Here is a 12,369-nt window from a genome sequence, read left to right as displayed (position 1 = left end):
CTTGCTCAAATTGGTCGTGATGTATTAGCCATTCCAATATCAACAGTCGCTTCGGAATCTGCTTTCAATACTGGTGGTCAGATACTTGATTATTTTAAGAGTTCATTAACTCCTAAGGTAGTAGAAAGCCTTAGGGGGTGCTTGGTTCATTGAAAGGAATGGGAATAAGAATGAGATTGATAGAAGTAGGGAATGGAAATGGGGGCTTTCCCATTCCCCTCCTTTTACTAGGGAATGGCTCAATCCCATGTTTAGGGTAATGAATCCATGGGACCCACCACTAATCTCCCAAACCAAACATCCACTTTCAATCTCTTTCCCATTCCTTACTTTCATTCCATCCAACCAAGCACCCCCTTATTTGTACTCAAGATTGCCTTAAGTTAAGTTCAAAATTAGTTCAAAATCAATTAACGTTGAAGAAATTTTAGAAGATGTGGAAAAATTTGAAAGCAGTGAGTTTAAGAAAAATATGATTAAATTTTTATTTATAATTATAAACTTATAAAATATTTATTTATTTGACTTATATATTTTTCTATCAGAATTCTCAAAAATTATAATAGGTTCATCTTCTGCCACAACATCAATGTAGGGTTGAATTACATAATAAACAATGGTATATTTTAAATATTTTATTTTATTTAGAAGTGTATTTACTTATTGATTATCTTGTTCAGATGGTAAATGACAAATGTTTACTTCTTGGTTATTAGGGACAAGCAAAACTGCAAGATCTTTATTCTGGAGTTTTGGCAATGTGATTTATGCGGAAGTAGAATTATGTTTATCATCTCTTAATTGACATTTGATAAAACTTGTAATTTTTAATTTTGAACTTGTAGTGTTTGAATTTGTTGAAACTTGAAAAAGTCAGTAGTGGGTGGTTGACTGACTCATGACTAGTTGTGTAACTAATTGATGAACTAAATTTGCTATGTTTTTAATATTGTGAGATGCAATGTATTTATATTCAATTAACAATGAGGCTTAGATAGTTCATGTCGAAATGTAAGAAATGTGATTTAATTTGAGGTAATTAATTTGTTCATTTTGTGATAGGCAAGAATGAAAATACTTTTCAGGTATTTTATTAGTTAATTTTGTAAATGCACACGAAAATTAATTCTATGAATGTAGGTGAGATATTTTGATTTTTTTAAAAAAAAAATAATTTATCGAACCATGCATGCTAAGAATCACCAATCGAACTGCAACTTGCGTTGAAAGTACCATGTTTGTTTAAAACAAACTACCAATCAATTATTAGAATCTAATCAATCTCTCAATTAACTGGTGTCATTCAGTCGAATTAGTCAATCGAATTAGGAGCATTATGTTTCTTCGAAATCATTTACCAATTGATTGCTACATCTCAATAATCGATTGGTGCACTTCAATCTAACTGGCCAGTTTAATTAGAAGTTTTCTATTTGCCCGAAACGATTCTAACAATTAACTGGTGTCATTCAGTTGAACTAGTCAATCGAATTGGGAGCATTATGTTTGTTCGAAATCACTTACCAATTGATTGCTACATCTCAACAATCGATTGGTGCACTTCAATCAAACTGGCCAGTTGAGTTAGAAGTTTTCTATTTATCCGTTGTTGAGATTGGTGCACTTCAATCAAACTGGCCAGTTGAGTTAGAAGTTTTCTATTTATCCGAAACGGTTGATGCCCAGAAATCGATTGTTAGCAGTCAAATTGGCCAATTGAGTTGGAGGAATTCTATTTGCTCGAAATGGCGTATCAATCAATTGGTACTGTGTTTTCGCAAACCCATGATTCAGGATTTAAGCTCAGCATTAGAAAGTTCGAGTATGTCAATTTTCGACCGATTAAATTGATGCTTTATGAGTTCGGTATGTTCTATATTTATTTGAAAGTTCGAGTCCTAGAATTCAAGCATTGCCGGCTAGTTCAGCTATACATTAGCTGGATGACAGATCGTGGCCATGAGAATTTCTTTCCCTCTGTTTTTTCTTTTCCTCCTCAATCCTCCGGAACAACCAGGGCATTTTATCGAATTTTTTCGCTCAAATCCAAACCTTCACCGATAGAAGATTCAGTCGCAATCGGACAATCTAGTAGCTAGCGCATTAAATATTATCATCATGAGATTTGAAGTTCGAATCTCAATAAAACCGAGATAAATATCAAACCTTCACCAATAGAAGATTCAGTCACAATCTCTCAAGACGGTCTAGTGACTAACGTATGAAATATTACCACCATGAGATCTAAAATTTAAATCTTGATAAAATCAAAATAAATACCTTCCTTATATGCTAATTACTATTCCAAAAACTAATAATCAAACTGAAATAAATTCACGTTAAAAATAAATCACCCTTTGCTGATAAGATTATTTTTCCATCAGCATAAATGCTGTACGTGGAGATCAGAATCCCAAGAGATCAGAATCCCAAGTCAATCTTGTTGATTGATTTCTGAATTATGATTTGGCCATCAGATAAACCCACCGAATAAGTGATCATGGTTCCACGAGGTCAAAACAAATCCATTAGGCTAACGCTTTTGCCTTTAAGATTTAACTCAACGAAGGTTTTTCCAACAAATAAAAATAGTTAGGGTTCCAATCATTCAGCCAATTTTAATCATCAAGCGGAAAATAATGATGAAACTGAGTCAACAATTACTAAAACAAAGGCATAACTGAGACAATAACTTGGAGGAGGAATCATAAAGCACTTGTAATATGTTTATGTTCACAGCTGAAAAAGACAAAATGATGACCAACGACTCCCACATACTTCACGTTCTATCTCATTTGAACGACTCCAGCCGCCATAAGCTTTTGTATCTTCTGCATCACTTGGGGGTTCTTGAGATGATCCTGTGCAGCCTTAGGGTTCTCTTGGAGGTCAATCAACACCTTGATAAGAAAGTAGCCCCAGAAAAATGATTAAACGAGGAATTAAATTAAGTACAAAGTGGATGAAGAAGAGAATAACTACACAATACCTGTCGCATGACAGGATCTGTTAGGATATTTTGTATTTCCGGGTCCTGCATGGCCTTTGCCTGCAAAACAAAATCAAGCTCAGTAAACATATCGGAAAAAGTTGACAAAGGAAGCGCGTTACTGCATTAAAACCTGTCTCTCTTGCAATTCTTCCGGGCTTATTTCTCCTCTGTTGGTTTTATTGATTTGTTGGACGCACCTGAAACCAGAGAATAGATATTTGATTCCGTCGAAGACACCAAAGAGCTCGTAGTCAGTAAAAACCGTACCTCCTCACACCGTCCAACAACTCCTGATTGCTTGAGTCATGTTTCAAGCCCTCCTGATATGTCTCTAATGCTTTGTCGTATTCTTTCATGAAGAATTGGATAGCACCTTTCCTTGTGTATCCTTTAGAAAAGGATGGATCCAGCTCAATGCACTTCTCTGCATCTTTTAGACCTTCTGGCAAAGCGCCCAGCTTGGTATAGCATGCAGCCCTATTGCTGTAAACCTGCAGAATCAAACGTCAAGTATATATATATATGAAGAGAATTATGAAATATAATACAAACCTAACATATTTTTAATTAAACATGAATTGCCCTAAATATTTGAAGTGATTTTCTTTGAGGAGATGTCTTGACATCAAAAATTCCACAAGAGTAATAATAATAACATAATACGGAGGCAAAATGCAGTCAACCCCATGGATAGCCTCTCATGCAGTAAGCAGGAGCATCACATTCAATACATATTTCCATATAAAAAGTAATGTCTTTTATACAAATCAAAACGCATGAAATAAAACAATAAATATTAAAACGTAGAATAGATCATACATATAATATGCATATAATTAAATTTTAAAGTGTTTATCACTTGCAAAGCATGTATTTAAGTTAAAACTTAGTTCCAGCTACAAGTAACCAGATAGAATTGCTTAGGGTTTAAAAGCAATTTGGTTTAACCTAGTTTAAATAATTTTTTCTTGACTGCACACATGACACAACAAATATCATATGCAGTCACATGTGGCTGCGACATCTGCTTACACACATCAAATCCAAGCAACGGCTCTCTAAACTCATCATTTTTTTGTGTAGTAAGACAAAATTAAACAATATAATAAGTTATGATGATAATTTTGCAAACAGAAATATAAATTTTATGCTATGAGGTATCTAAAACAGAGATCTAATGACTTGTTGAATTGAAAACCAGATTCTAAATAACCTAGTCCAGTTTACCAGCGAGTGTTCTGACATTTGCACAAGGTTGCATGTCTATATCCACCTTTAATCAAGTAAGCAAGCTGACTGGGAAAGTACCTTTGGATCCTTTGGGTTCCTTTTTATAGCTTCAGTATAATGTTTCACTGCTTCTGGATACTTTTGCTGCTTGAAAAGCTCATTGCCTGGACAGAGTTAAAATCACATCAATGTCACTCTTGGTGAAGAAATGGCCTTCAAGGCAAAATGGTATTGACAATAATAACAGAGAACAGTGAAGACAAGTGGTGATAAACATATGAAAATGATTCTTTTGTAAAATCGTTAACAACCATGACAATCTTCTAAATGTAGCCATATAAAGGGCAGCCCGGTGCACAAAGCTCCCGCCATGCGGGATCCTGGGGAAGGATCACGCAGCCTTACCCTGCTTTTTGCAAGAGGCTGTTTCCAGGATTCGAACCCGTGACTTTTTGATCACATGGCAACAACTTTACCGTTGCGCCAAGGCTCCCCTTCAAATGTAGCCATATGTCAATTCAAATATATATTTAAAGAAAAATTATGGGAAATGGTAGCATCTGAGCATGAAAATATTCAGTAATGAGAGCATCTGTAACAATAGGATATTCCCCCAAAAGAATCAAAACACAATAGTACCTTTTTCGCGCTCCTCATCTGCTAGTTCAGTATTGAAGTATTCTTCTTGCTCCAATTCTTTCTTTGCCCTCTCAGCTTCATTTAGTTTTTTCAAAGTGTCAGGGTTCCTGTGTTCAGTTAGGGCTTTCTGGAAAGTTTCAATAGCAGGCTCATAATCTTTAGAATTTTTGGCAAGTTTTGTAAGAGCAGTCCCTTTCCTAGTCAATGCTCTTGCAATCATTTTGAAGTCAGAATGAAGTTCTCTTCCACGCTCAACAGCTTTGTCACAGTCCTTTATGCATTCTTCAAACTACAAAGCAAAGACAAAAAAAAGTTAGCACATTGAATCCTAAGTCAAAAACTTAATCAAGCAGACAAATGAACCAAATATCCAAGCAGAATTTGCAAAAATTTGATATAGTGTTTTGGTGGCCAGAAACAGGAACAAAACGTTAGTTGTGGACAACCACTAGTCAAGTGTGTTCAAAGATGATTATTTAAGACTACTCACCTGTTGTGACACTCTAGTAGATAAAGGATAAAAATCATGGGTTGTTGAACATTATTGACATCACCTCGTAAGACAATTTCCAAAAGGAGTACATGATTATAGAACCTACTAAGACTTATAGCCTACTTAATAATCCAGAAAAGTAACGTAACAAGAAAGGGAAACAGTATCAATTCTCTGAATCAGAAAAAGTGTCGTAGGACAACTAAATATCATATTTATTTGCAATATTCATCTTGAAATGAAATTTGATAGTTAGTTCAAAGGTCAACAAGACAGACAAATTAACTATAAGAAGCTTTCCACCACCATGTTGACCATAGAGATAATGAGATGTTTTATACCACTACTCTTCTTTGTGTAATTCTATACATAATTGTGAAATTTTAAACCCTTATTAGGGCTGATTTATCAATTAGAAACCACCAATGGATGAAACAATTTTTCAATAATAACTGCCAATATAAGTATTGATATCATTTAAAACAGATCCTCATGCACAACCAATTTAGTGACAAAATTGGTCGAAAGATGGGAAAATTTTCAGTGAAAAGTGAAACCTCAGGGAATATAACACTCCTATGTTCCACTCACAGCCATGTCTAAAAACATTTGGAACACAATTTTTGCTTTGAGGAACTTTTATCTTACAAATTCTTCCATACCTTCACAGCACTTTCTTACTTATAATAGAAAAGCATCTACTAAATATTTCATTTTGAGCCTGAATGTAGATTTTACTTTAAGAAGAACAATTTCTACCATATCATAACTTAGGTATTGTAGAAGCCAGCAGGGAAGCTAAGCTCCCCGCCCATTTTAGAGGAAGCTAGAGCAGGCAAAATGTATTGATTGCTACATCTGATACAGATTTTGGCATCAAGGACGAGTTATCAAATGTTTGCACAAGATAAGTTTCTATCATAAACCCCAACTAAAGAGAATGTTGCTTGCTTAGAACTAGCTACTAACAGGATCATTATCATATAACATAAGAACATTAATAGTAAATTGCCACTGGATCAGTTTTGAAATATGCATCGTGCCATGTGCCTCTTAATGTTTTGGATTCTCCAATTTTTGGAACTTGTTTAGCACAATGTGGAACAACAGGACAAATCATTTTAACTAAATAAGCATACAAGCTTGAAAAAGCTTCTATTTCAGAACATAACCATTTGAAATCTATCAACACAATGCCAAGTGATCTTTTCTCTTTAAACCCATTTTTTCACATACCTTGAGAACTGTCGATTGTGAGAATAAGGATAATTGGGGTCACGGGATCTATATTCTTATGATATAAATTTTATTTGCTATTTAAGAATTATAGTCTAGTGACCATGCAAAGCATGGCAGGAAAGGAGGACTAGGTTGACCTAATTATTTTTGATAAAATGGGATTGTTCATTGTTTTACCAGAACGAATCAAGCAAGCAAATATGATGCTAGAGGTATCACCTTTCCCATCTCCAAGTAGACGGCAGCTCTGTTAGTGAGGTAGGAAATGTCACAGTCGTCAAGCTCCATTGCACGAGTGTAGTGTTGAATTGCCGTCTCAAAGTCCTTTTTCTTGTAAGCAGCATTCCCTGCTTCTTTCGCCTTTTGAGCCTCAGCCTTTATCTGCTTAGTTTCTTTCGCCTCATCTGATACCTCCATGGGCTCCGATTGCTGCTCAGGCTCCGGCTCAGGGACCTTCTTCGCTGGCTCCGGATGTGATTTTACTTGTTCTGGCTCAGAAGTCTCACTCGCCATCCCATCCGTGGACTCCCTCATCTTCACGTTGAGAAGAACCCCGATCACTTGCATCATCCTCGGATCAGAGAGGTGCATGTTGAGGTTGTTAGGATTTCTTTGGATGTCGCGGATCATGTTGAGAAAATCAGGCTGCTGGAGGTAACCCCTGGTGGTCGGATCCGCCGTCAGCTTCGTCCATAGCTCAGGCCCCTGGAAGATCTTGGCGAAGGGGGACGCTCCTTGCGGAGGCGGGCCCCTGGGCTTGGCCAGGGCGGCGCGTGCATCGGCAAGGCCGGATTTAAGGGCCTCACTGGCAGGATCGAGCTCGAGGCCCTTCTCGTACGCGGCGACAGCCTGGTCGACATCACCAAGCCCGAGGTGCGCTGCGCCTAGGCGGCTATAGCCCTTGGCCCAATCAGGCTTGATCTCGACGGTCTTGCGTGCGTCGGCGAGTGCGGCATCGTAGCGCTGCAGGGAGGCGTAGGCAGCCGAGCGGTTGGAGTACAGGATGTGATTGTCGGGAGCGAACTCGATGGCCTTGGAAAAGTGAAGGATGGCGTCGTCGAAGCGGCCGGCGGAGAAGGCCTTGTTTCCCTCGGCTTTGGCGGCGTCAGCCATGGCAAGCGAGAGAGACCAAGGCAGGGAGGCGATTGTGCTTATGAAGCCCTGCAAGGGTTTCTTCCAGGTTCTGGAACCTTCCTAAACATACAGAAAGCAAGGCGAACCGGATACTTCTGGAACTGGCCCACTTAAAAAAACTCAGTTGCGTAAACTCGGTAGGAATTCATATACGGTTAATAAAAAAATAAATAAATATTTTATCCTTTTAACTTCGTGGGGTTGTTTTTGGGGAAAAAAAATCACAAGAGAACTTTTATTTTTCACCTTTTTATTTAACCGCGTAGAAAATTTTTCTAAATATCCAAACGACCTATTCTACTTTCAAATTAACGTACCCAATTCTTATTTTATCCCTTAATATTTATCTAAGTTACGATATTCGATTACTATATTGTATGATTTCTCTAAGTTAAATATGTAATTTTTTTTAAAAAAAAATTATATAATATATATATATGCGGTGATAGGAAGGAGTCTATCTGTCATAAGACAATTGTCACAATATAAGTCAAAGTACAGGTGATCAACGTCAGAGCTTAAGTAAGGTTCGACCGCACTCAAGCGAACCACCCATCCAGCTCGAAGTATGACGTTATAACTCAAGACAAAGATGATAATTAATATCATTAAACAGGGGAAGATGGAAGGTTACTAAAAAAGATATAAAAGAGTATGTCGAGTATAAAGAAAGGCAAGATAAATCTCTGTCCCTAGTACTTTCACTCTCTTCTTCTTTTTGTTTCTAATTTGAGCGTCGGAGGACCAACGTCAGATACTCCTTCCCTGGTTTTGGTTTTGTTTTGCAGAGAGGAGCAAGGTCTTCATCCAGTCGGCGGAACTGCCACCTCCCAGACTTTCCAGCTTTACGCCTTCGGACAGGATCATTTTTGTGTCGTCTATGGGAATGTAGCCTGCATCCGAACGAGAAGATGGAAGATGTTGGATGACTCACAACAGTGACGTTGACGCAAGAGGATCTCAACACACTAATACAGGCTCGAGTGACGAAGATATTGGAGCAACAATAGGCGCTGGCCGATCGGCAAGTGCAAGAGCTCGCAACTTCCACGGCAGGTCGCCAGGCTGAGGGAGGTTACCGAACGAAACAACTTTCCATTCGGGGCCCAAACAAGAGGTCAATCGGCACCTATGGGAAAGCACCTCATGCGTCGGTCCCCTTACACTAAGCATCGTTATAGACTCCAGCAGAAGAGAGGGCCCGAGCGGACAGAGACTGGGAATCTTCCTCGGATGAGGCACCCGCTCGAGATACAAGGAAAAGAAAGACATCCAAAGAGGATAATTCGCCCGAAGGGATAAATCAACAGTTTTCAGAGGGGATTCTAAATGACCCTCTACCGAAACATTACACCCCACTGACGATCAGGAATATAATGAAGCGGTCGACCCCGATGACCACTTGGCCAAGTTTGATAACGCGGTCACACTTCACCAGTACATAGATGGGGTGAAATGTCGAGTCTTCCTCACCATGTTATCTCTATCGGCGCAACGCTAGTTCAAGCGGTTGTCGAGTAACTTGATCCGCAGCTTCAAGGACTTCTGAGTGGCCTTCCTGCACCACTTCACTAGTAGTCGCTGCCACCAGAAGACGAGTGTGAATCTATTCTCGTTGAAGCAGGGGCCTCGAGAGCCATTAAGGGCATATATCCAGCGCTTCAATCAGACAGCGATGGACATCCCAACGGTCTCCTCAGACGTGTTGGTAAACGCCTTCACCCAAGGGCTCACAGAAGGAGAATTCTTCCGTTCGTTCATCTAGAAACCACCGAAGGACTTTAGCCACCTACAAAAAAAGGCCAACGAATGCATCAACATGGAAGAAGCTCAGGCGGCAAGGAAGAAGGAGATGTATGACGAGCCCGCAGGAGTATCTGAACGGCTGCAGCCGAGCAGCCATCAACCTCCCAAGGGGTCTCAATCAGGAGGAGCCCCACCACATGAGCTCAGGACACATGCCGTACAGCATATGGCGGCCGCTTGTCCAAAGGTTGCAAAAGGCAAGGTATGGACGCCGATGTTCTGCTCCTTCCACCAGTCGACAACGCACAACACCCGGGACTGCTATAACCTGGCAGCTAGCAAGCCAACTCAACAGGGATATCGTCGTCAATCATTGCCACCTGATCGGTGACAAAGGCGCCGATCAACCGTCCGAAGGGAGAGAGAAAGGACAACGCCCGAATTACACCACCATCAACCTCAGTGTGGGAATAATCCAAGTCCCGCTCGAGGCTTCGCCGAGCAGAACGAACCATCGGCACGAGAGGAAGAGAACCAGAGTAACGCCGCTCGGGGGGAGATAGGTATGATCGCAGGCGGGCCGACCGACGAAGATTCCAACCGAGCAAGGAAGTCACATGCTAGGCAACTCGAGATCCACACTGTTGGCCGCAGTAAGGAGAAAGCGGAAGGACTCGAAATCAGCTTCGGCTCTAAAGACTTGGAGGGAATAGAGATCCCTCATGATGATGCACTGATCATCCGAGCGGTAATCGTCAATTATACAATTCATCGAACTTTTGTTGATATAGGAGCTCAGTGAACAGCATATACAAACAGGCGTTCAACCAGTTACAAATCGACCGGAGTGAACTGCTACCGATGATGACCACCCCGCTCTACGATTTCACGGACAACGAAGTGTTGCCAATCGGCTAGACCAAGCTAGCCATTTCACTTGGCGAGGAACCCCTGAAGAAGATAAAAACCACAAACTTCATTGTGGTAGATGCACCATCAGCATACAATGTTATATTAGGCCGACCGACCCTCAACGAGTTCCAAGCAGTGGTGTCCACCTACTACCAAAAGATTAAGTCCCTGGTGGATGAAAAGGTGGGAGAAATCAAAGGTGACCAATTGGCTGCTCGACGATGCTACATTGTGATGGTCAGATCAGAAGTAAGGACCGCCCGGAAAACCCCACACCTGGAGGTTAACGCCATCATTGAGAAGCCCCCCGCGATAGTTTATAAAGAAAAGGAAGAAGTCTATATTCACCCGAACCGATTAGATGCGACCACCTTCATTGTTGCCGATCTGGAGAGCGAAAAAAGGTGGAGTTGTCCAAATGCATCAGGCGGAATCATGAAGTGTTCGCCTGGTCGACCCACAAGCTCCCCAGAATCTCTCCGAGCGTCGCCCAACACGAGCTTCATATCCGACCGGATGCCCGGCCTGTAAATTAGAGGAAAAGGGACTTCAGCGCAGAGCAGAACCGGATCATCCGGGTAGAAATAGAGAAATTACTGAAGGTTGGTCATATCCGAGAAGTCCAGTTCCCGAGTTGGCTCGATAATGTCGTGCTAGTCTCCAAACCGGGCAACAAATGGAGGGTCTGCATCGACTTCCGCGACTTGATAAGGCATGCCCAAAGGATTTCTATCTATTGCCCTAGATACACCAGATGGTGGACTCTATAGCGGGTTGCGAGTTGATCTGTATGCTCGACGCATATCAAGGCTACCACCAAGTGTCGCTTGCCCTTGAAGATCAAGAAAATGCCAACTTTATCACGGCTGATGGAACGTTTTGCTACAACATCATGCCGTTCGAATTGAAGAACATCAGTGTCACATACTAGAGGCTCATGAACAAGGTGTTTCGAAAATAGATCGATCGCAACTTGGAGGTATACGTTGACGACATATTAATAAAGTGAGCCTGAACTGCTGATCTGTGTACAGATATCAAAGAAACATGCTGAACCTTGAGGACATACGAGATGAAGCTGAAACCGAGCAAGTGTCTATTCGGCACTAAGAGTGGATGCTTCCTCGGATATATCATCACCGAACGAGATATCGAGGTGAATCCAAGCAAAGTAAAAGCATTGTAAGACATGCCCCTGCCCCGTAGCTTGAAGGAGGCCCAACGACTAGGGTTATAAACAAGCCGAGCCGAGCCGAGCTTTGAGGTGTTCAAGCTTGTTTGATAAGATAACCGAGCCGAGCCGAGCTCAAAATGAACCAAGCTTTTGAAATGAGTGTTCAAGCTTGACTTGGTTTATTTTTTATGAGCTTGAGCTTGTTTAAAGCTTGGCTTGAGCTTGGTTCGTTTAGATGTTATCAAGCTCTCAATTCAAGCTTGGCTTGAGCTTGGTTCGTTTAGATATTATCAAGCTCTCAATTCAAGCTTGGCTTGAGCTTGGTTCGTTTAGATATTATCAAGCTCTCAATTCAAGCTTGGCTTGAGCTTGGTTCGAGCTTGACTTGAGATTGGTTTAAGCTTGATTTGTTTAGATGTTATCAAGCTCTCAATTCAAGTTTATTTGATTGTTTGAAACTTTTAATTGTTTGATTGGTTATTAAGATTGATAATTTAAATTTATTTATTTTATTTTATTGTTTGTTTAGCATATTGAAAAGAGTTTTATTAATAAATATAGTTCATGAACATTGTTCACGAACGTTGTTCACGAATGTTAACGAGTTGAACACATATGTGTTCAAGCTTGTTTATTTAGCTTAACGAGTTGTTCAAGCTTGTTTGTTTAATCAATCTTATGTATATTGAACAAACATAAACAAGTTCTTATCAAGCCGAATACCAAACTTGTTCACGAACTCTTGGTTCATTTACAGCCCTACCAACGGCTGACCAGACAGATCACAGCATTGTCCAGATTCATATCCAG

General features: G+C 40.3%; 1 protein-coding gene across 1 annotated transcript; it reads right to left on the bottom strand.

The window, feature by feature from the left end:
- Positions 1-2,664: 2,664 nt before the first annotated feature.
- On the bottom strand, positions 2,665-7,771 carry LOC122019900 (hsp70-Hsp90 organizing protein-like). The gene is made up of 7 exons (XM_042577511.1): positions 6,813-7,771; positions 4,862-5,150; positions 4,301-4,386; positions 3,260-3,483; positions 3,123-3,189; positions 2,990-3,049; positions 2,665-2,900 (listed from the first exon to the last, which is right to left on the bottom strand). Exons 1-7 carry the CDS (start codon positions 7,704-7,706, stop codon positions 2,787-2,789), a joined length of 1,734 nt encoding a protein of 577 aa, XP_042433445.1. The 5' UTR covers positions 7,707-7,771; the 3' UTR covers positions 2,665-2,786.
- Positions 7,772-12,369: the final 4,598 nt, after the last annotated feature.

This window comes from Zingiber officinale, chromosome 9A, assembly GCF_018446385.1.
Source record: "Zingiber officinale cultivar Zhangliang chromosome 9A, Zo_v1.1, whole genome shotgun sequence".
NCBI classification, from domain to species: Eukaryota; Viridiplantae; Streptophyta; class Magnoliopsida; order Zingiberales; family Zingiberaceae; genus Zingiber; species Zingiber officinale.
The sequence above is the reverse complement of the archived record's forward strand: the minus strand, read 5'-3'. Positions and strand labels throughout refer to the sequence as shown.

Excerpts from the sequence above, each read along its gene's own strand:
- LOC122019900 (XM_042577511.1), bottom strand. The coding sequence starts at position 7,706 with ATGGCTGACGCCGCCAAAGCCGAGGGAAACAAGGCCTTCTCCGCCGGC. Across the intron at positions 5,151-6,812 it reads TCTACTTGGAGATGGGAAAG|TTTGAAGAATGCATAAAGGA; the intron begins GTGATACCTCTA and ends TTTGCTTTGTAG. Across the intron at positions 3,484-4,300 it reads GGAACCCAAAGGATCCAAAG|GTTTACAGCAATAGGGCTGC; the intron begins GTACTTTCCCAG and ends TTGATTCTGCAG.